This window comes from Agelaius tricolor, unplaced genomic scaffold, assembly GCF_023055355.1.
Source record: "Agelaius tricolor isolate 1412-34295 unplaced genomic scaffold, bAgeTri1.0.p SCAF_8, whole genome shotgun sequence".
NCBI lineage: Eukaryota > Metazoa > Chordata > Aves > Passeriformes > Icteridae > Agelaius > Agelaius tricolor.
In genome coordinates, this window is record NW_027269268.1 from 1,558,188 (window position 1) to 1,583,156 (window position 24,969).

The window sequence follows — 24,969 nt, forward strand, 5'->3', positions numbered from 1 at the left end:
AAGTACACTGTGTGGTTTCCTGAGCCTGTTAATTTTAATTGATGTAACATCTCTGTGTTACAGCTTGTCCTTTTATTAGTTAACACTCCATGAAATTCTTATGTCTTTATTCCTCTTCTTACATGTTCTGATAAATGTAAAAATAGTTAAAAAATGTTGGTGCTTAAAGCATCAACACTGGCAGCTGAGACATCAGTTTGCTCATAGCAAAAATTTGTGTCAGTCTTTCTTTTAATCCATGCAGTTATCCTCATAAAGCTTAATGTGATGACATTTGTAAGGCTTTTTGTTGCTTTGTAAAAAATCGTGTTAAACTTAGAAATGCAGGCCTTCAGCTGCAAAGAGGAGCTGGCTCACCCTGAAACACAAGATTTCCAGTAAATGACAGGGTTGTATATTAAATGAAGACATGAAGGTGCAGGTGTACATTTTAGTTCCCTGTTCTTTTGTGCAACAACTCCGTACAATTGTGCTGTTTTCATACATGAATAATTAAAGGTGTGCAGCTCCAGCTGTTCCTCTTAACTTCATGCATCCAGGATATAATTCCACAGAAGTGCTCTGGGCACGTGTGCACACAGAAATGCACAAACACCTGTGTTATGGTGCACTGAAAAGTAACTAAAGCCTGTGGGATAAAGAGATAAGCATCAGTTATCTCAACTGCTCTACATGGGGACTCCCAACACAGAATTAGATGTTTTGGAATACCTCTTGGGTTTTTGTTCTTTTCTTATTTAGTTAATTTTAGCTGGGAAATTTCATTTTTAAAGACTGTCAAGTCTTTAAACAAGAGTGTCTCCATGACAAAAGAGCTGGTAATTTGAGGTCATGTGCTTTGACATCAGTACCTGGAGTCACTCAGTCTCCATGCAAAATGTGATCTTTTATCGGCTTTGACAAGTAATTTTTCATTTTTTCTGTAGCAAGACTCTTTTGCTAACATTAACACTTTGGCCAAGTGACTTCTCCACGTGCCTGCAGTAGGCTGGCATTTAATCAGAATACAGTTGTTTATTGTGAGGGCCTTGATGGGGTGGGTTTTGCTCCCAAATGAATATTTTTAGAATATATGGCATTTTGTTTGTAGTACTCAACACTTGCTGTTGCAATGCCTTGGGGAAAAGGCAGTATTTCCAAATATTAAATTCTCTAGATATTTTTGTCATAGTTGAGATGGTTGTAATACAAAGCAATACACTCCATTTTCAGAAGGCTTCAAACTGGTTTTATTCTAGCATGCATGCTTTTTATACATTCCTACAAAACCCCTAAGTTTACACTTCACTCATTGGTCACAAAAGACAAAGTGCTTATTGGAATAGGCAGTTGCAGGTTTCTCTTATTTATCCTTCTTTCTTTCTTGGTTTCTATGTCAATGACCTTGGTAGAAAATTATTTCAGGGGTAAACGTGGATCCTCTTATCAAACTTCTCTCTGACTCACAGAAGTCACTGCAAAACCTCTTCTACAACTTTTCCCATTATTTCTTATTATATCAATTTTTGAGATGCACATGAATAGAATTTTTTTCCCTCAAGTTTTTGGCCCTAAATAATTGAATTTGCACTGTAATAAAAAATACCCTTTGAAGGAATTTGGGAGTTACATAGTTTTGGTTCACTGCTGCTGAATAGAGGCCACCTGCTAATGATATACACAGCACTGCTGATTTGCATAAAGTCATTTAATGAATGTAGGTATTGCATTTTACTGCTGGTGTGTTTGAGAGCATTGGGGGAGGATTATTTTCTTCAATATGCAAAGCATTACTCTTTATTTAGTGTTGTTCAGAAAGCAGCTGCCCTCTCTACAGTAGAGCATTGCTACTGTACTAATCTTAGCAGATTAGCCTCTAAATATTTCAGACTCTTAGGTAACAGCTCTTATTAGTGTTTGCCAAGTTCTCTTTGCTGTACCTGATGAGCTTTATTATAGAGGGCCCCAGGCTTCCATGGTATCAGCAGAGCAGTGTTGTGTGAGAGGAAATTTGAGTGTGAGGAGCAGTAAGGACAGCACAGACTCCATTTGCATGCTGAGTTCCCTGCCTGGGAGCTATAGCTGTGACTCTTCTGCACCACTGATTTAAGGCGTTTGGTGGCTCAGCAGAGATCATTTATAGCATTTAGACCAGGCATTCCAAAGAGGATGTGGGGACACGGTGGAGCACTGAGGTGCTGAGAATGAGGCTGCAGTGAAGCTGTTTTGTTTGAAGGGAGAAGATCAGTGCCAGCAGTAGCACTCCTGAGCACTGGGTCACAAACTTCTGCATGCTCAGTTCTGCTTCCTTGTGCAGGTTTATTGTGTTTACCTTGGGATCCCAGCACATTCCCCTTGGGATCCAGATTGAAAGCTGTAGGATGGATGCTGGCTTTGGTCTCAGTTCTTGGTACTGCTGTAAAGGCTCCTGCACTGGTGTCCACAAGAGTTTCAGGTGAAGTTCAACTGGTAACTTTATTTTCCGTCCCTTATCACTTTGCTTTATGCAGTAGAACCGGAAAGGTGGCAAAGGGTGACTTTGCAGGAAGATGGGAGTTCTGACAGTATTAAGCCACAGCAGATCTGCCACTTCTCAACAATTCTGCTGAACACAAGGCTTGCTTTGTCAGAGACAGCACAGCAGAAAATGCTTATAAACACATGTTTGAAATAGAAAATTGTGTGGTTCAAATATGAGTAAAAAATATATCTGGTTATGGATTTTCAGTGACTGAGAGGTTTTTTTTCAGTTTTTATTTTTCCTTTTCAATTTCAAATGCAACAATTTATCCCATATCCACTGGCAGACAGGTACCAATTCACAGAACACCCAAAGCTGACTTAAGCCATTCCATGAAGTTCCTTCCATTACATAATGAAGTTCATTTTTGAAAGGGTAGGGGGGAGGTTTGGTTTGGGGTGTTTGTTTCTTCGTTTCAGTAAGTAGTGTACGTGAGGTGTGCATAAATACTGTATTACACTTTTGGAAGTAAAATGAAGAGAAAGCATCCTATTCCTTTTTTCATCATTGCAGGAAAGCAGAAACTTGAAGTACTTTGCATATTTCAGCAGATATCACATAAGCTTTTGTGACTTTCAAACCCATTTTAAACCTCTACTACTGATTAATGTGCCCTGTAACCTCCTAGTGGTGCACTGATTTGAGACATCAAACTTCACAGAGTTACAGGACCTATGTCTCTGGGAGTCCACAGATCTTAATCTCTACTACCAAAGGGAAAATCAATGTCTTTACCATTGGCTGTGTTAATCCTTTTCCATACTCTGTTCATCAACACAATGGATGGGGTTGCATAGAGTGAGTTTTCCCCCAGGAGGATCTCTGGTGGTTTGGCACCTTGGTGCACATCTGTGCAGCTGCTGTGCTGACCATGCAACAGAACTTTGGTGTGAAGTTCAGTCTTCTCCAATAGTTTGTCTTTGTATCATGAACTAATTCAGATACCAAATTTAGCCAAATGATCATGAGCAGTTTCACACAAATATTTTAGGCAATAGGTTTAGCTGTGGTGAAATATCTTTGTCATCGAGAATTTCTCTCTGACTATTGACTGTTTGACTTGACTCCTTGCCTGGAAAAATTTGATTTTCAGTGGAAGTATGTGGAATACTATATTTTGATTTTTATTCTTTTATATTTTATATATTTTTATACTTTTTATATTTATTTTATACTTTTTATATTTTTTTATACTTTGATTTTTTTTCTTTAAAGGCAGAAATTCAAAAAGGAAATCATAAAGTTATTTGGCTGTTATGTCAAGCTGTTTTCTGTGGGATAGGCACAAAATAGTGCAGTTCAGCAGAAAAAGTCACATAAAGGAGATCATTTTACTTTTTGGTCAGATTGGAGCTGGCCCACACTAATGGCTAAATGGAAGCTAATCAAGCTAATAGGAGTTCTCCCTAAAATTATTGTTAGGGTATTTCCAGTGTGATGATTAGCAATTATTTCAGGTGACAATCAGTGCTGAGGCCAAAGTGGGGCTGTTCCTGATGGTTTGTGGGCTTCCAGTATTTCTCCAAAAGGAGGGACTGTAAGCTCCCTGGGTTCCTGTCAGGCATTCCATTGCTTAGGAGCAACAACTTTGAGTTTGTTAAGCATCTGGTAAGAACCCAGTAGAGGAGAGGGGCCACAGCAGGCAGGAGGAAAAGGAGCTACCTCCATTTCTTTGGTGCCCTCTCACGTGTTTGTTAATAACAGCATTGATGAAATATCTGCAGTTAATAATGATTTGGTCTAACTGAAGTCTTTTCAGAAAAGATAAATGGAACTGTTACCACTGATGAGTGCTTTGTGATTCTGAAGAAATAGGAATGGCAGTGTGAGCTTCTGATGGGAGTTATTATATTGGATGAATAATCTCTGTAATTGCTGCCTTTTGGTTGGTCATGCCTGAATCCTGCCTGATAGGGGTGTGTGAAGAACTGTGTCTGTCTGCAGTGACTGCACAAATACTTGTAGTGCATCCCCTCTTAAACTTAGTGTATTCTCAAATTGTCATCCCAGTATCCCGTGTTTTTCCAGGGCAGACTGAGTGCAGGCAGAATATCTGGGCTGTGTTGGATTAGCCTCAGTGCTAATCTAACACAGAGGAGAGCAATCCCTGGTGCACCCTTTGCTCTGCACCAGGGATTGCTCTCCTCTGCCCTTGCTTATTTGGTATTTCCACTTCACAGACATAACCACGTGCCTGGATTGACCAAAGGTGCCAACATAAGCACATGCCAAAAGGCAGCTCTCATCTTCCCCAGCTGCCTCAGCCTGTTTTCCTTTTCAGAAACAATCAGGGGTATATGAGCCTGATTCAGAGAAGGATTTGTTCCATCTCACTTCTGTGATTCAGGCCTTTGGGAAGAAAAGAAAGGAAAAGAAAGAATGTGATCCTTGAAGAAGCCATCCTTGAAGATGTGTCAGACTTGAGTTTGGCTAGCAGGGAGTTAGGCTCCTCTGGCTGAGCAAAACATCATCCATCTTCTAAAATCACAGCCTCTTTCTAGTCCAGAGGGACAGATCTGTGGTTCTGCAGGCACTTGGAACCAAGTCCTGTTCTGGAGAAGGAAATTACAAAAAAGAGCACCTCCTGCTTCAGGCAGACACCAAAGCTTGAGAAGCTTTCCAGGGTGCTATCCTGGCCTTCTTGGTAACAGGGATATGACAGAGGAAAATGTTGCTCTGAATTGAAAAAGCTGTGCTTGGAGTTCTTACTAGTCTATTTAATGAACAGGATTTTTCTATCGAAAAGTATCATTTGCTATGTATAAAGCTTAAAGAGTTGCTAACTTCTTTGTAGATGTACATGCATAGCAGACCAACTGAGCTCCAAATGTTACAGGTTTAGGGCTGTATAGCATCTGTGACATACCCAAGGGGCTGTACTAAATCCCATTTCATTAGCAGTATCTTTGATGCTGCTGTACAAAGCAATGTGCCAACAGCCAGATGTTTTAGGGGTCTCGGTCCTCAGCTAGAAATGTCAAGGTGCTCTTCTAAGCTGATACGTGGTGTCTCATCCCACATTTGGTTTGCTTTAAAGATGAGACATTTGGGGGTATTGAAAGCTCAGCTCAATGCAAGAAGACAGAAAGCTGATTTGGGGATGTTTGGGGTTTTTTTGGGAGGGTGGAGGGTGGTGTTGGCTGGCCCCTTCATAAAAACATGGAATAATCTGAAATACAGAACCAGCCAAAACCACAAACTCTGATTTAGACCTACTTGGCTCTTGTGAATCATCATGAGCTCTGCACACTGAGTCAGCCAAGAGCTGGTTTTCTCTTCAGTATTGTGTAAACACAAGATGTTTCTCTGGGCTAAATATTATTAAGTTAAAAAGTCATGTTTATTTGTCCTGTATAAAAAATGATTAATACAGAAAGTTACCATCTGGGGAGATCTGAAAATTCTTTTCTTTTACACTTTTTTGCTCAGCTCAGCTTTGAATACAGATCACTTTTAGGGTACCCTGATTTTTTCATTTGATTTTATAAGTGATAATTATTTGGATCAAACTACTTGACAAGGCTTCCTGTATTACCTTTGGAAATTGCAATTTCATTTAAAGTAATTAAGGAAAACCACAGGACTTAATTTGTAGTTGTACCACGATGTGGTGTGAATTCTTAAAATCCTAAGGGAAGATGATGCAGCTGACAAGCACATTTTCAGGGAAAGTTTTAGATGTGGACACAGAGAGCAGTGTGGAAATGTGGCATGGGGGTTTAGTTAGGATGTTCTGCGCTGGCCAGGAGATTTCTCTCTTTGCAACTCTTCACAGTATGTGTGAGAAATTGATGACAAGCCCTAGTAAGTTGTTACTCTGCTGAAATTTGTGACTAATTGTGGGGGGAATTTCCTCATCTTGCTTTATTTACAACTTACAAGATGTAATACTGCTGAGAAAAAGGTGGTATGACATTAGAAAAGTAAGAGTTATGGAAAAGGCTGTTCTGAGAGTAGGCAATTTAAAACAAAGCCCCAAAACCCACAGCTGAGAACATACAGAGGTGCAACACGAGCTCTGCAGTAGAATTATAATCCCCCTCCTTCTCCCCCAAACCAGCAGCAGCCATCAAAACATGGAAAAGGTGACTGGTGTTTATCTTTTCTTCCCCATTTCTATAGTGCGGCTCCATGACAGCATATCAGAAGAAGGATTCCATTACTTAGTCTTTGACTTGTAAGTATTTGTTTTGCATTTGCTTAGCATGTTGGGAATGGGCTGTTCAAACCTGGAGATGCAAGTGCAAGCTCATGGGATAAATGCCTGGTTCTGGTGCCATGAGCTGCACAAATAGATGGAAACAGCTGGAAGGACAGGAACATATTTCATCATTTGCATGTGCAAGAACACATTTGTAAGTGTTGCTGTAAGGATCCCATTTATTCCATAAAAACTCGTAAAACTCCACTGGTGAGGTGGATTTTAATATAAAGTGTAAGTATGTAAGTAAAAGTTGTGTTCTACCTACCAAAACGAAGCAAAGATCGACTCAGAAATAAATATTTGCTGCAAGTCAGTTGTCTAAAGGAAAGATAAAAAAAAGCATGTGGAACACTAATTTCCCTACAGAAAGTCTCAACTGCTGGATTAAAAAGGTAAGCCTGAGTTTAGAGAGGGAAAGATTCTTTTAGTATTTCATTCCTGATTGATATCTTACTGCTTTATAATGTTTCATTTTGACACCACTCAGAATGTAAAGTGCCCAGCATATAGAAAGGAAATTTCCTACTGATATTCTCTTTTGCTTCAGGAATTTAAATCCTGAGTTGTACATGTAGCGACTGGGCCTGCATGGAGCTTGTTTTTTCCAGATAAGGCTTTTTAGTGGAAGCAGGGATGGTGACAGCATGAACTGTGTGTTCATAACTTGAAAAGAGAAACTGATTTCCTCAATCTTCCCTGGGATGGGCAAACTTTGCCACTCCTTTGAAAAGTTACTGCTTAGGGTTTTGGATATGGACAAACCCGAATGATAGGGATTGTATTGCAAGACTGACTTACTTAAGTAAAATTATCTCTTTGAACTGTAAATTTTTAAAGGGCAGTTTATGGTTTAACAGACAGCACACCCACCCACCTACCCAAAGAGTTTTCTTAGGTCCCCCTGTGGTTTTGCTGGTTAGAATGAGAATACATTATTTCCTCCAAAATGGAGTATAGCCCATTTCTAAGCATACAAACAGAAGTATTTGCATTCAGCATGGCTAAGTTAGAACCTGAATCTTCCTGCACACAAGCAATCGTGTGCTTTCATGTTCAAGTTACATTCTGGTTTCCTTCCTGACTTAACTTTTTTTTAAAGAAATCTGTAAAGACTGTAAAGACTAGATTTCAGACTAGAAATACACAAATATTAAAATAGTCTGTCTGCAGTGAAGGGATTCAGGACTCAAATCCTAACTGGGTTCAACAGAAGCTTGTGTGTGATTTGTGTCTGTCCCAGGTAAGTGCTGTGACTGTTGGCTTGGAAATGGCTCCAGGGCACAAAACACATATTTGTTCTCTGACATGCACTGGGTTTTGTTTTGCTTTTTTTTTTTCCTTAAGGGCTACAAAGGAAATCTTTCTATGTGAAATTGGAAAAAGCTTCTTAATTCAGAACATTTCTAAGAAGTGCATGTAAAATTCTTAGTTCTAGGGACAATATCCCTTTTAAAAAACAGTGGCTTTTTTTGTTATTGTTGTACTGCTGTACTGTAGGAAGTGTGCCATACTATAATTGCAGTTAGTCCACGTCTGCCTTAAATTTAATATATAGTGCCAGACTTATCTCAGGGGGTTATGATTGTGATGTGAACTAAAACATTTGAACAGCTTCAGAATTGTAGATAACAGTATCTAGATCTCGATAGTAAGAGAGCAAATAGAAGCCTGTGTTTTGCAGTAAAATGTTAATGCATAACCCAAAGATACTGCCTTGGCAGAAAACTAGATTCCACAGGAAGTGCTCTGCCTTGGCTAGAACTTCCTCTGTTCCCTGTCAGTCCCATTCAGGGCAAACAGAGGAACAGCCTCAAATATATATATATATATATATATATATATATATATATATATTGCTTTTATGTTTTGGCCATGTGTTTTGAGGGGTTTGTAAAAATTATTTTGCAAAAAAGAATATGTCTAAATGGCAGAGGCAGTGACTTTGCTGACTGATCATAGTTTCTGGAGCAGCAACAGGTTAAGAACTCATTGCTTTAATGCTCACTAGTATTATTTATTAGTGAAACTTCACTTTTTACAAACATGTGGTTGCTCCATGATAAAAAGGTACTGTATGCACTTCTTGAACACACAGGCCAAGAACCTGCTTTTCTTTATTTAGTTTTTACTCAGCAGGAGCCTGACTGTGGTGTAACACTGTCACTCCACCCACACATGCCATCATGTCATTTTCTTAATGATTTCTTTCAGACTGTGTGGGATTTGGTATGGCTGTTTCCTCAGAAATTTCTTTCAGACTTCATCCCACGTAAGAAAGTGAAGGGGAAGACTGCCCTTTCTGTGGATAGGAAAAAACAATCATTGTTACTTTCTGTTTTGAATTTCTAATAATCTCTTTGGATTAAATGCCACAGAGATGTCTGCAGCCTATCGCTTCACTTGTATACCTCAGGCTGTGCTTTTATCTGGAGAAAGAAACAGTGCTGAATGTACTCCATTACAGATATGTTTTTGAGTGAACAGTTCTGCTGTCAAATGGGAAGATGGGAGTCTCTGGAAATCCATGTGGAAAATGGGTATTGAACAATGAACTTCATGAATTTAATAATGGACTTCATGAAGCTTTTGCTCCCCTTCCCTATTGGTTAAGGCAGCTGCAGTCAGGATTTGCGTCTGTTGGACCATTTCAGTTGCCAAGCACGAATGAGACTGTCTTCAGTCTTAATGATGTTAGATGAGTTCAAATCCAATCAATTCTGTCAGTATTAATTGCTGTATCTGAATGGAAACAGCTGTAGCACTTGAAAATTCTCTTGTGCAAGTCAATGAGATTCTCTATTTTCAGTGCCTCCCGTTTTAATGCACTTGATGAGATGCAACAATTGGTATGTTAAGAATCCTGGCCTTGCTTTTAGATTCTAGCTGCAAGAACTGTGTAGAATAAACAGAAAATACAAAAAAATAGCCTAATTTGGAAAACAGTGTTTGCCTCAGGTAAGTGCTTGGGCCTCTCTTTCAGAAGTAGAAAGGCCACAGATGAATTTAATAATTCTGTGGACACTGTAAGATGCTTCCTCCCATTTCCATTATCAAGGAAGTGAAGAAGTAAACGTAAGCCAGGAGGAAACCACGCCAGTCTGATCATCATCAGAGGCTGGTTTAGCTGTCTGTGCTAATGTGTGTGTTTCTCCTAATTAGTCTCTTTTATTTGCAAACATAAACCAGCAGTTTTTCTCATAGTGGTGTGGAGTGCCTTGGTGTTGCTTCATGCTGCTTGTACCTCTTCTGTGTAAACAAACCTATGTGCTTTATTTGTTGCCACTTTAGTATGCTCTTCTCAAAAATACAAAAGAACCAGAGCAATTTGTACAAACCAGTAGCTTTTAGGTCTTTTCATCATTTAACAATGCTTGTGAATACCAAGCAAATGTTTAGTGTCAGCACATAAGATTTCATAACCCCTTCCTCCCTCCATGCTGGAGAAGAGCAAACATCAATTTGGTACTCTCTTCTTGTCTTCTTTCTTTAGCTTGGATCAAAAAGAAGTGTTTTAGGAAAGAGTAAGATCAAAGGATGCTTTGTTTTTTCATTCATCACAAAGTGAGAATTATTCCTCTTTACCAGAACTGTGGCAGACAAATATATATGCAAAAAGGAGTTATGAAAGACTGTCAAAATATGCATCAATCAAACATTTTGTGCTACAGCAACCAAAGCCAGTCTCTGGAAGGTAGAAAGCAAAAAGAGAATACAAATTAGGCAACAAACTACTTTACCTCCTCTAGATTTTACTCCAGACTTTTGTACAAAATAGCATTCTGTTACCTGAAAATCTCTACATTAAGAGTCAGTAAGACAGAAACTCAGAAAAAGGATGGTGTAACCCAAATATAAATGAAATAATGAAAATCATGTTATTGAACTGGCCTTTCTCCAAGAAAGGAGCTGGGCTGCTGGTTGAGCAGGGCATTTCTGTCATCATTTAATGTGGCTGAAAACTGGGCTCTTCTACAAAGTGTTACTACAGCAGTTTGCAAGTGAATGTTACAGTTCTGAACATTCCAAGTATTCTCACCTTGACTTTTTAATCCTAATAAACCTAACTGTATTCAATACTAATTGTGTTCACTGTAGTATAGATTTTTAAGCATCTCCATCTTTAAGTGTCTTGCTGCACACTCAAGCTTTTGTGTTTGGGAGTTTATTGGAAATGTAATGTGCTGATATTCACATTCATAGCCAGCAATAAAATACAAACATTGATCTTTCATCTAGGAATTATTTATGTAAGCACCTGTATATGTGAAGAATTGCATTTAGCTGTGTCAGTCTATCAGCCTATAGCATAGGAATGTTACAGGAAGTGTCTTCCTGTGCTGAGTCCCCTCTTGTGACACAGGCAGAAATTACTGAAAAGCTCATGAATCTTCATCTTATAAGGATTGCTAGAAAACTTCTGATTTTAACCTTACATTTGCTTACAGGTATTGTATGCTCATGTATTATTGTACCAATATTATCCATTACAACTTCCCTCTAAGGGAGATCCAGGCTAATGCTCATCTTCAGTATTTATTTTCATCCCTCTTAACCTTTGTTTTGCCTAGCTAAACTGGGTTGGCTTCTTTGAGGGGACCTGATGAGTGAGTGACTGAGTGGCCTGGTAGCTGTTCATTCTGCACATCCAATTCTCTTTTCTGAGTTTGAGTGGCTAGAACTGGTACAATATGAGGAGGGATTTTACCTTGCTGTCACCCTATTCCAGATGCAATCCAAGATTTTGGCATCATCCTGCTCAGGGCTCATTCTGGACTGTGATCTTTGGGATATAAAAAATATAAAAAGTTTTATTGCTTTTCAACCACTTTCTACCGTTAAACCATTGATTGTACCAGGAGCCCCTGAGTATGCAACAATGCACAGCCACCTCTGTTACTGGCCCCAGGATCATACAGTTCTTCCCTTGTACATAACTTATTTTCAGTGGTGCTTTAACTAGACATTCTTACTTTCTCCACAAAGATAAATGAAAAATTTCTAGGAAAAATCTGCTGTTAAACTGATTACGGTACCCTGATTCTACTGATACTTCCCTTCCAACTCAGTAATGCTTTTTTTAGGCACAGCACAAAAAGCCAGCCCCTCTGGCACCTGGGTACACCTCTCTTGTGATTTGATCTACACTGAAAGACCCTTTTCCTTTTTTAGCATTGTTGTGTTTTAGCATTTCTTACCTTTGCCTAATATTGCAGTTTTCAAGTTATCCTGAACTGTATTGAGCTTCAGCCACAATTTTCCTGGGTGGTCAGTTCCCTTTTTCCTTGTAGTTTTACTCCTTCCTTTTGACATCCATAACTGATGCCTGGCATCTTGCCTGAAATGCTGCTGCCCTTGGCTTTTATTTACTATTTATGATTGCACTTCCACCACATCCATTTCATTCATGTAATGATTTGGATGGACAAACTGTCCACTTTAGTTCCTGCACCTTGCTGCAAAACCTCTTGCATTTCTGTACAAATACTTCACTTAGTCCTGTCTGACTTCTTCCTGTCAAGTTAATTCAAGGTGCACATTTTCACTTCTGAAATCTCCTTCTCCCCATCTTGCTTTTTGTAACAGAGTCACTGGAGGTGAATTGTTTGAAGATATAGTTGCAAGAGAGTATTATAGTGAAGCAGATGCCAGGTAAGTAATTTGTTTTTCTAATGATTGCCTTTGATAGTTCTAGGATAGTTACTTAAATATCCTGGTGTTTGGCATCAGTTTCCAGCACAGTCTGTGAGACTCTAGGATTTCTCCAGGAGTTCTCTTAGACTTGGAAGGGCAGAGAGAGTTTGGCAGTTTGAGCTCATGACCATGTGGTGGAGAACTCATGAGAAGTCTTGGTGTCTGCTGATCTGAAAAAAGCTGAAGTTGGACCTCAATTAGTACAACTTCTACCCATCGTTTCCTCTGCAAACTGGACATAAAAGTTCAAGTATCTCATCTATGGATTCTTAGATTTGCTGATCAAAGTCTGAAGCATAAGTTGATCTTAAAAGAATTTTGCATTAAATATGATTTTTTGTTCTTGGTCCAGAAGTGCTAATTTCCTTTTCCAATTAGAAAATTTTTGTTGTGTTTCATCAATAAGCAATTATACTGCGTGTCTCATAATCTGAGCTCAAATATGAAATCTCTGGCAATTTTCTGCAAGTGCTTGTTGAAAAACTTGAATAATAAGTTGACAATTATCATAATTTGCATGCATAAAGTATCAGGGCCACTCATCTCATGTTTGTCCTCATATAATAATAAATCTTAAATACTGTCATAAAATTAAGAATCCTAAACATTGTGGTCAATTACTTTAAAGAAAATATGTTCTACCACCACACTCTTCACATTAATTGATCTGCAAGTAAATTTAAAGAATCCTTATATTTCTGTATGTTTACAAACGCACCCCCCCAGTAATACATATTTAGTACATGCAATTTTAAATTATGCCTTTACATTTGGAGATCACTGGGAGATGATTGGAAAGAATAAAGTATTCCTAACAACAGTAGTAGGATAATAATGAACAGACAAGAAGTTACTCTGAATATTAGGAAGCTTCCATTTCCAGATCTTACTGCATCTGTAGGAATGATAGATTAATACTTTAGGCATTTAAATAAAGAACAACACGCAGCAAAACACTCTGTAAAAGAGAAAACAGCAGTAGGGTTTAGGTGGGGTGGGAGAAGAGGAGCTACATTGAAAAATTTTTCAAATAATTTTTTCCCTGCTGTGATTGAAGCAAATTTCCACTATTGATGCCAAAGGCCAGTATATGTTGTCCTTGTATGTTTTTAAGGTAGTTGGGAATTAAAAGGAAAAATTGCAATGATGATTCCTTCTGTTCCAGAATTATGATATTTTGGAAGGGGCTGTGCATATATATATGTGTGTGTATATATATAGAATATATATATATACATTTTATTTTTTCAGTACAAATTTGACCAAAGAAGTGCAATATCTAGTTATGATGCATCTCTGTATTTTGTGTATCTATCTAGATTTATCTAGTGTGTGTATGTGTGTATCCCTCTAGCAGTAGTTGCTGTTCTCTGTGGATGCCTCTCCCAGGACTGTCACACTGGTCTGCTCCTGCAAGCCCTTGCTCATGCCAGTAGTCTGTACTCAGACAAACCGAGCAGTGAGTTGTGAACTACTTGCCTAAGAAAGGGTTTTCAGGCTTGGGCTCCAGTTACTGATTATGACCATTCCTTCTGAATTCCATGGTCAAAAGGTTTTGGATGAGCAGCATCTTGGCTCCTGTGTATTACTTATCATCACTCTACTCGTGCCACAACGATGTCTTTAAAAAAAATGCTAAGCTCTTGTGGTGCCAAAAAAAGTCCGAAAAAGTTCCAGTGCTCTAAAATATTAATATTTTAGTTGTGCTTTTTGGCATCATGGATTGACCAAAACTTGCACACCTGGGTATGGGAAAATAGGTGCTAGTTCAGTTACTGAAAGCACCAAATTAAAATATTTGTCTTAATTTTTAATGTGGATTTTCACTCCCCAAGTGACTCCTAACTAAACTAGAGCTGGACACTATTTTAAATGAAAATGCGTGCCACCTTTTTGAATGACTTGGCTTTGTTCTGCTAATAGTTTTAAAGAAACCGTTCAATTCAAAATGAAGAATGTTTTGCTTTTCCTTAGCTTTTGACTTTTATTGTTTCATTTGTTTTCTGTATATCATCTCATTTCTGACCATTTTCTTGTTTCAGCCCTTGTTGTAATGTTAACTTCACCACCAAAAATTAAGAAAACCAAAGCATCCCAATTGTTTTACTGCCTCCACTTTATTTTTCCTGTGGCAGTTTTTGGAAACTGGAGAAAGCTTCCATACTGCTGAATGAAAATACAGTCTGATGAGTCTGTCTCATAGGTGTCATATGTTCCATGTTAAATGTCTTTTTTTGTTTGGTTCTGGTTTTTCATTTTTTGGATGTGCTGGAGCTGGAAATATCTCAGCAATGTTGTTGTTCCAGTTCAAACAGCAATCAAGACTTGTCAAGAGGTGTAAAATTGTTTTTGTTCTTTAACTTTTTCTTTTAAGTTTTATTTTTATTTTGTATTTAATGTGATTATGTGCCTTTAAAATGTTCTCCCTTCCATTCTGCCCTTGTATCTTTGCAGTCATTGTATACAGCAGATTCTAGAAAGTGTTAATCATTGTCATCTAAATGGCATAGTTCACAGAGACCTGAAGGTCAGTATCTGGTGCCCATCAATTGGATATAAGAATTTTGGGGTTTTCTTTCGGCTGGGTAGGGGCAGAGGGTGGGATGTGTGCGATGTTCCCTTGCCTATCCTATTCACCCTCCGAACAACAATAATGCATGATGCCTCTTTCAGTGTGTGCGAGTCTATAGCCTAACATACATCATGGCAAAGGGGGGGACGGCTGCCTAAAAAGTGTCTCTTGCCCAGGCGCTGGGTTTGGCCCCGCTGTGCCCGGTGCCGGGGCTGTCCGTGTGTAGCTGTGCGGGCCGGGAGGTGACCCCTGGCTGTGATGTACGGCAGCTTGCAGATGTGACCGCCACGGCTGCGCTGGGGCCCGGCGGGCAGTGCCACAAGGAGCGGCCGCTGTGACGAGCCCTGAGGCAAGTGCCGCTGATTGCCGGCTAAATTAAGCGGCTAGGAGCTAATTATTGACCTGGAATACCTGGTTTGGAGGGGCTTGGGGACCACTTCCATGGTCGCTGCCATTTCTAACCTAATTTTTTGGAAACTTCTACAATTCTTCAATGCCTCTGTGAAGGCTTTGAGTAAGCCAGGAGGGAAAAGCACAGAGGATGCCAAATATTTAATAAGACCTTGAATTAGTGGCAAAATTTGTTCCTTTTAAAAATTACCGTTTAAAAAGGCATTGGTGTTAATTTCCAAGCGAAGCCAAGGCAGCCGCCCCGCCGCCTGTGTGTGAGGGCAGCCCCGCGCCGCGGAGCCTGAGGCCGTGGTGCTCCGAGCGGGGCAGGGGAGGCCGGGCCGGAGCGCAGCCCCCCCGGCCGCGCCCTCGGCCGCCGCCCCGCTGCCTGCTGCTGGAACTAACGGGCGCCCATGGTGTTTGCATGCAGTCATTGCATTCAGCAGATCCTGGAGGCCGTGCTGCACTGCCATCAGATGGGCGTGGTCCATCGCGACCTCAAGGTGAGTGCTGCTGTCCCGCCGCCCTCCCGGAGCAGCATCCCTGCCCCACAGGGCCGCCAGCAGCCGAAATGTAAATGCTTCCCTCTTTTTGCTTTTCCCCTCGGTTCATTTGTTTTTAACTTGGCTTCACCTACATGCAACAACAAGCTCGTACTCACCAGAGGGAATCTGCTTGAGGCTGGCCAATACCTGGCTGTCCAGCACCCAGCGGTACAGGGAGAACAATACTGTGTGTATTTGTTGAATACATGGTCTTCTGTCATCCAGAGCTTTTGGGACAGGGCATGAGGGCAACTTCCCATGTCTCATCAGCAGAATCTATAGTGCTTTTGGGAAGCACAGTAGCCTTTGCATGCTGTGCATTTTATAGTGACAGAAGGCCAGCTGCTCTGGGATCGCTGGTACAGAGACCTCTCTCTCCTGCAAATGATGACTGGGCAACAAAACATCTTTAAAAAACAGGAATTTCTACAGTGCTCTCACCACACTCACCTGAGGAGTCCAGTTCCTTCTAGATGAGCTTTAACATTGGGATAGAAACCTTCCTGAAGATAACTCTGTGCTGAGAGAGCATTCCCTCTTTTTTAACTGTGTACATATCCAAATGGCTAGAGGCATCTACTGGAGGAATGCTCTCTGCCTTTAAAATATGTTGGCAAGGAAAGAAGCAAGTCTAGATAATTTTCTTTTATTGTGAGGCTCCAAGAGAGAAGGCTGTCCCAGAACTCATAGTAAGTTTGCCTTTTGGACACTTGAGCTTCATGATCCTCAAGGAAAAGAAGATGGTTTATTTTGAAATCAAATGGAAGCCTGCACTGTCGATCCTTCATGAGGCAGAGAAAAAATGGTGTGCATGCTAAGGCAGCAAAACACGCTAATCCCTTGTGGCACGGATTCTTGGGCTTCAGTTTTTTTCTGAATTAATTCTGAGGAGCAGAAATTTCCTTCTTGGATAAGAGTTTCTAGTGGTTATAATGAATAATAATGTTGGAATCAGAATGCTGTCGCCTTTCTTGGCAACTTTTACTCCCAAAAAAACTGTTCTTGTCTGACTTTATAAGGTCCATGTCATTGTCATAAGGGAACACAAAGGGGTTTGCTCCAAAAGCTCAGAGAGCAGGGTGAGTTTTGAAGATGTAGACCCCAAATTTTTTACTCATTATGCACTTCTGGATTTTCCTTTGTCACATTTGTACAACAGGAGACTCACAAATCTCTGTCCCATTTGTAAATCTGGCATGACAGCTGGGCAACGTGGAATGAGTTTAAAGGGAACGATGTCAAATTTGTCCAACTGCTCCAGTGGTTCTTGTCCACACTGTACATGCAGTCCTATGCTTCTGGCATCAAAAGGAGTTTTAAAAGCCAGGATTGTAGCTATGCAAGCTGATGGAATAAGGGATGCTTTCTATTACTTTTCATACATTCACACAAACAACTTTTTCTTTGGGAACGCATTAAATCCAGCTGTTGCCTGCTCCCGACCATGCGTGGGTTTCTTATTCTGACAAATCCAGGATGAATTGAAAAAACAGTGTGAGAAAAAGTGTTTCTGCCAAGCTGTAGTGCCCAGTTTCATTTGGGAAAGTGAAAACTTGAGGAAGCAGAAAACCATCCTTCTTCAGTTACAGCTTTGTGGCAAAAGCCAAAAAACCCAAAGAATTAAATGAAAGACTGTGGTGAAATCCGAGCAGAATGCCATGTGCTGAAAAGAAGATGCCAGGAGGAGAACAGCAAGATGTGGAAGGTGCTTATGGGCTGGCATGGATCCTTAAATTGCAAAACTTGATGGATTTTTTTCCAATAACTCAGTCCACAATATGATGGCATGCTTGGGAGTGAGGAGATTTTGGATGATCCCGTTTTATTTAACTTTCCTTCTAGGCTGATTCAGTAGCAAACAGAGAGGAGCTTTTGCAGCCTCTTATGAGCTGCAGAAGTTCTTGCTGCTGCTCTGTTTGTAATCACTGGTATAAGTCAGAATGGTGGTGGATCTTAGACCCAGAAAAAAATTAACTTAGCTTTACCAGCTAGCAAAAGTGCACTTCCAGGTAGGAATTCCAGTTCTTGTCAGGCCATAGCCTTCCTGCTTTTGTGAAACTTCTGTGATTTTGTGGTTACGACCCTCTTATCTTCCACCAAAGAGTGGCTGCTTTAGGTATATTCAAGGAAAAATACACAGAGCCTTAAATACTTGGTATCTTAAGGATTAAAGACCTCTGGGAAAGCATGGCATAAATCATGTTAATTTATTTGTAAGTAATTTTAGCAGTTAACAGTGCCATTGTGCATGCTTGGCTGCTGCCCATCACTGGGGAGCACAAGGTGACACCATGAATCCAGGAGCAAGTCCTGTACCGTGCTGTTAATGTTTCCCAAGTAATTGCACTCATTCCCAGTTAATGCATGGTAATCACCCACATGCCTCTGGCCAGCCTCAAACGGCTGCTGCATGTTGGTTAAGCACACAGTCCCACTTGGCATGGCCCAAAAGGCTGTTGTCTTTGGCATGGGAGTAAGTCAGGAATTCTGGTGGAACATACTCATCTGTTAAAGTGTACTTCTGCAGAGAAGAGGCATGCAATGGAATAAAAAAACAATCCCAAGAGGAAACCATAAACCAAAAAAGCCAACTAAAAACCAAACCAGCATCAGAAAACACAAAACCAGTTTTGAACAAAATCACTTTTTGGGAAAGCGGTATGTGCTCGGTGGGGTAGTGCTTGTATTTCATCCAAAAGGATGAGGCTTTTCACTGCTTTTGGCTTGCCTGAAGGTCACAACCAAATAGGATCATCCGCTGCTTTAAGAGGTTTATACAAGAACAGCATTCCAGGAATCAATTACTGTGAATGAGAGGAAACCTTGCAGAACTATGTGACTGTGTGTTGAAATTAGTGTTGTTAAATGGCAAGGAGTGTGACATTGCATTGATTAAACTAGAGAAGAGTCCTCAGCTATGCACTCACTGTTTCATGTAATGTAGTTGGGGTGGTTACTGATAATTTAAGTGAATGTAGAGATTGTGTTTTGTTCTGAGGGCCCTTCATCTCAATTTTTAAAACTGTGAAAATAGAAGATTCATCAATAACTATTGATGAAAGTTTTTTAATATTGTCTAGTCTATGACACAGCGACAAAGCGATGAGTGAGAGGACAGAAAAGATGTTCCTTTGGTGAGAGGGGAAAAAGCCACCTTTAGACTAAAGAGTTAGTTAGGGCCCCTTGTAGTGTTAATTAATAGAAGTATCACCGTGGCTGAGGTCTTACTTAGGCTCAAGCATATTTTGCTGGATACCTGACATGTATTAAAGATAGGCTTTGCTGAAAGAGGCTTATGATCTTAATTGTTTCCAGCCTCAGTACATGTGTGGGATTAACTGCCATCACATAAATAGTACCTTGGAAATGATATGATTGCTCCTGGGTTCAACCTGGAATACACATCAAAGAGTTTGCAGGATTGGGGCCCCAGCACCAGCCTGGCCATAGTGAAGTCCCTTGTCACAGACCACTGCAGAAATTTCTTCTAAGGAGTCACAGCAATACCTGTGAAAGTGAGGTTTTGTTATTTTGTAAATGTAGAACAAAACCTTTGTTAAAAACCATGAGCATTGGAAAGACACATGTGGCAAGAAAATGCTTTGAGGGTCACAGTTCTCTGAAATAATCTGTTGATTATTTCAGTACTTTTTTAGTTGTATTTTTAAAGCAAACATTCATACAATAAAGTTGTCTTTGGACAATTTACATTTGATGTATTTGCTAACTGGAGTTAAAAGGATTCATTATGAACAGTAGAATGAACACAATTGTTATGTTCAAATCCTTTACTTTTAATTGTGTGAGTGTACCATAGCATTTCATTTCAGATGTGACCAACATATACTCTACAGAACAAAAGCAAGGTGGGAACTCTCACTAACTAACGTGGTTATTTGTAAAGGTTCTCTGCAGGCACAAACGTGGGTGTGCTGGTTTTGCTGAAAGATTTGCAATGTAAATACACCTGCCCTCTGAATACAATCACGGGGCTGTCATTGTTGGGATGTCATGCAAAACATTTCTGTTTGACAGCTGTAGATGCCTGATCCTGCAAACTCCATGGGCTGGACTAGTCATCAATGAGTCCCTGTCCTTTGGGAGTCTGCTGGCCTATTTTTCCAGTAACAAGCTCTTGGGAATCTCTGAGCTGCCTTGTCACACAGCAGGTGTCACAGCTCCATATGCCCCTTCTGGCTCTCTTCTTCACCCTGTCCTTAGTCTTGCTAAGAGCTCATGAAGGCTGGTTACAGGCCTGGTAATTCTTTCCAGATAGGAATGGGAAGTGCAAATTTTGCAATTTCATGGAAAAAACTCATGGGTTTCTTCTCTTTTTCACTCCTCTAAGTATTTGTTCTTTTCCAGAGTACTGTCTAAAATATATTTACTTATCTTTTTGTTTCAATTGTTTTCTCTCTCTGAATAAAGCCTGAGAACTTACTTCTAGCTAGCAAATCCAAGGGAGCGGCAGTCAAACTGGCAGACTTTGGATTGGCTATAGAAGTCCAGGGAGAACAACAGGCTTGGTTTGGTAAGTAAATACCATTTTTCCCTCACCATTTATTCAGCATAGTGGTTAAGCCTCCCCAGCTGCCCCACTCTCACTCCAGAGTAGAACATGTAGCTGTGTGACTCTTTGACCCTGGAAAACCTGGATTTCCTGATTCCTAGCTTGTGCTACCTTCCATCAGCCTGTAAATCTGACTGAGGTGCACAGAACCCCTTTTCTCCCACTTTCTCCTGAGTAACTATAGGCAGAAAATAGGGGTGTAGAACCTGGGAGGGAGACTGGTGTTTCCCCTCAGATGACTGAGGAATAAGGCAGTAGGGTAATACTGCTGAGTGTACCTGCCCAGGCATCAGAACATTTTGTCTGAACAGGTCTCTGTCAGCTGGAAACACCTGAAAAATTGATTCTGAAGCACTTTGGGATGTGACTTCAATGAAAGGGAAAATAGGAGGGATTGAGCACCTGAGGCTGTAGCCAGACACTAATTACAGATTACTTGTTACAGTTAATAGATGCCTCAAGGAGAATGGTGGAAAATGTTTAATACTGGTAATTTTAAACAATAGTGCATGTACAATTGTGATACACATGTCTCACGTACCACCCTCTTTGAACAGATATGAAGCATGGGGAAAATTTTATTATAAATCCCAGGTGGAAAAACATACAGAATAAAATATTTATAGCAGCTGCCTAGTCTCCCTTAGAGGAGCTAGAAAGTGCAGTTTTCAATGTAACAAAGTGCTTGGAGGCTTGGAACAGAGGCAGAAAAGTTTTCCTGGGCAATGAGTTGGGAGGTTGAGTGTTCACAGCTGTAAGTACATGTTGATGCACAGGCAGTGCCATTGGACATATGTTGGCAGCTTTATAAGCCAGCCTGTTGTTTTAAATCCAGCCTTTTTATAAATGGATTTCAGTAATCCACAAAAGACAGAGGAGATTGCTCTTGCACATCAACAAACAGACCAGTGCAAAAGGAGTGGAATAGAAACAAGGCAAAACAAGTGGTTTGTTACAATGACAAAAGCATCAGGTAAACAGGAAGCATCTCAAGAAAAAATCAGCAGATTGAAGTTGACTTCAGGACTATTTTCTGTACATAGTGTACCTGCAGGTGATGCAGAGGAGGTTGCAATGCCCTGGAAAATCTTGGACTTTGGTTTTTTTTCTGTCATTTGGTTCTTGTGAAATGCTTGGTTTAGACTCATAGCATCATGAGGACTTGGGAGAAGGGAACAGAATGTCTTTTTAAATATACATGTAAGGAGGAGTTAACAAGGTAATGAAAAGCAAGTAGCCTGAAGGGGGTCTTTATTTTAAAAACTGTATTAGTCAATAAGGTAAGTGGGTTCTGTACATTTTTTGGAAATTGCTCTGCAGAACGTTTCCAGAGTGGTCTGAGTGCCTGGCTTCAGCTTTAGGAGTGCATTAGCAGGGCAGAACGTGAACTCCAGTGGACTGGGCATTTGGAACTTTTTCTCACTTTCTTTCATAAGATTTTTCTGCTTTCTACTGGATTCTGCAGCTCTTAGTGACTCATGGTGTGCTCTGATTCTAATTATAGCTCTGCATCAGTATGCTCTTCTTTATTTTTTTCTTTTTTTTTTCTCTCCTTATTCTGGTGTAGTCCTCTGGTGTGGTGGTCTCTTTTCTGCTTGAACCATGGCTGTGCCTCAGCAGGAAACTGGCTTGAACTCTGTGTTTGAATACAGGGAATACTTTCAAACTGTGTTTGAATACAGGGAATACTTTCCTGGTTTGCACATTTGCAAAACAAACTTGTTCCTTGCCTATTTGTAGAAAGCCTGACGGGGTTTAGTTGAAACCTGCCACCCTCTTTAGCAGGTGCTTAATGTACTGGGGAGGTGTAGGGCAGGTTGAGCTCAACAAAGAACGGATTTTGTCTTGGATTTTGTCTTGGTCCTCTGGATGCTTGGAGAAATCATATGAGTTTAGGAGTACAAGGAGTTGCAATCTCTTCTAGGCACTGCAAAGTCACAGTTTCCAGCTTTGCAAATTGCTTTAGCTAATGGAGTTAATACAAGCAGCAAAACTTTTCTGAAAAGTACACACTTGTTTGGGGGTCCCTCTGAGCAGTTACAAAATAACCTGATATATGACAGTTGCCTGCTTCCTTGTGTTTTTGTTGGTTTTTTTAAAACCAAAATCAGGGCTGTGTACCCTTCTGTGCGTGCTGCTCTAAACCACTCAGAATACTGAGGAGAGATTATTTTACTAGAGCATGTAGTGACAGGACAAGTAGGAATCACTTGAAACGGAAAGAGTAGGTTTAGATCAGATAACAGGAACAAATTGTTGCCTGTGAGGGTGGTGAGGCCCTGGCACAGGTAGCCCAGAGAAGCTGTTGCTGCCCCATCCCTGGAAGTGTCCAAGGCCAGGGACAAGGTTTGGAGCAACCTGGTCTAGTGGGAGGTGTCCCTGCCCATGGCAGGGGGCTGGAACAAGATGATTTTTAAGGTCCTTTCAATCCAAACCATTCTGTGGTTCTGTGTACTAAAACTGTACCAATTATTTCAGTTTAGATCTATTTGGTTTCTTCATTGAGAGATAAGGTTAGCTAAGTACTATACTTACATTTGCTTTAGAGTTTATTTTCGAATCTTGCATAGTAATGTTCATTGAGCTGTGGTAAGTTTTAAACTCAAGATGACTTTGCTTCCACTTTCAAATGAGCACTGCACCCAAGAAGAGATATGAAACAGCACTCTATTTAAAGCTACTCAGAACATCTATTTTTCAGCTTCTCTAAGGAGCTTAAGATGTGTTTCCTGTGTGATAGTACTCCTTAACAATTCATAGCTTCCATATCAGGAGCCTGCAAAAAACAAGCTTATTTTTCATGACCATATTTTAGCTCTTTTCTCAGTAGAATTCACAAAATATGTTCCTTCATTTCCTCCTCCCACTCCCAAGTAATTGGTGACTGCAGGGCAAAGGCTTCTTTTTTTCTGTAGTTGTACACTTTATATGTTATCACTGTCTCTCATGAGTTTTGTGGAATCCAGGGTGATAGTGCACAAATGGCATGTGGTCCTTCATGAAAACCACCAAATTCTCACCTCTCAGGAATTCCCAAGCATTTATTTTAGGCCAAGATGCCTGAAAGAGCAGAGTACTCACTGAAATGGTGCAGACTGTTAATGGTCATTAAGTTTTTATCTGTTACAGTGTTCTAAGAAAAGTAATGTTTATACCTACTTTTTGCAGTTCTGCTCAGAGAGGCAGCACTGCTGGTAATGAATAAAGGATGAAGAACATATAAATTTTAAAGGCCAGATTGCTTCAGAGAAGCTTCCTGTAAACTTTTCTTAAGAGGTTTCCAGAAGTGGAATGACTTGGCAGAAATTAGTTCTGCAGTGGAAAGATCAGATTAGATGTAGCTCTAATTTTGTGCAACCTATATCTACTTACAAATAGGGTACAGTGGCTACATACATATAGGGTATAGTAGCTGCCCCTCTGCTTACTTTTTGCAGAGCACATACAGGTTTTGACCAGAGTTGCCTTGCCTTTTGACAGGCTTTGCTGGTACTCCAGGATATCTTTCTCCAGAAGTGTTACGAAAAGATCCTTATGGAAAACCTGTGGATATGTGGGCATGTGGTAAGAAGTTGTTCTGAAAGTCATATTCAGTTCACTGTAAAATGTCTTAAGGGTCAGAAATTATATCCAGGCTACCTGATATTGTGCATCAGAAAATAGGTTTTTAATAAAAATTCAGTATTAATTTCTAGCAGAGGTCATTGGAATTTTTGTTACCCTACAAGCTTCTTTCTTAAAAATTTATTTACTAAGTTCTGTTATCATGGCATTCTTGGCCATGCCTACACAACACACTTTGAAAGAGTAGTCAAAGAATAGCTGCAGGTGTATGGTGCCTCATTAGTTAGTAAACACACCAGTTCATACTGTGAGCTGGACATTTAGTTTTGGTTCACAAGGAGCCTAAAATTTGGTCTGACCAATATACCCCATCTGGAGGTATAAACCACAAAATTAAATGTTTTCTGAACTGGAGGACAGAGCAATTGCTTTATCATCCACTTCTCAAAATTGCCTTCTGAGGCACTGGCAAGTGGCAGCTCCCCAGCTGAGAACAGGGGCTGGTTTCCTTATTTCACTTCTACCCACACTTTAGTGTGTGGTTTATCTATGAAAACACTTTTCTTCAGTCAGTCAGAGGGCATCATCTCTGTCAGACTAGCAGGTGGTCTTTTCAATTTCCTATTGACCAAATACAGAGAAATTTCAGTTTCCCAAATTTGCTTTGCATGAGAATAGTTATAACAGAATCTTTCAGACACCAGCATAAACCATGATAAAGCCATAAGAATGCATTTTCCTAGAACATCCAGAATCACGAAATGTTATTTCTCCGGCTAGATAAACATTTCCAATGTTCCTAATCTGATGTTGTCAAATGCTCATTATTGCCCATGTTTTCCCTAAGAGGTCACCTTGTCAACCCCACTTCTACTGTTTTCCCCAGCCTGAAGGGGCAGTATTTCTCCCATCCCAGTGGCTGGGATGATGCTC

General features: G+C 40.2%; 1 protein-coding gene across 13 annotated transcripts in view; it reads left to right on the forward strand.

Moving 5' to 3' along the window:
• The window catches only part of CAMK2D (calcium/calmodulin dependent protein kinase II delta), a 121,404-nt gene that overhangs the window by 62,201 nt on the left and 34,234 nt on the right, over positions 1-24,969 (forward strand). For 7 of the 13 annotated variants that reach the window (XM_071431193.1, XM_071431190.1, XM_071431184.1 and 4 more), the window contains exons 5-9: positions 6,623-6,677; positions 12,288-12,353; positions 14,850-14,922; positions 20,331-20,433; positions 23,953-24,036. In XM_071431193.1, coding sequence (XP_071287294.1) covers positions 6,623-6,677; positions 12,288-12,353; positions 14,850-14,922; positions 20,331-20,433; positions 23,953-24,036 — 381 coding nt within the window. Of the gene's footprint in view, positions 1-6,622; positions 6,678-12,287; positions 12,354-14,849; positions 14,923-15,787; positions 15,861-20,330; positions 20,434-23,952; positions 24,037-24,969 lie in introns of all 13 variants that reach the window. The other 6 variants (XM_071431194.1, XM_071431192.1, XM_071431185.1 and 3 more) reach the window with 1 other exon arrangement.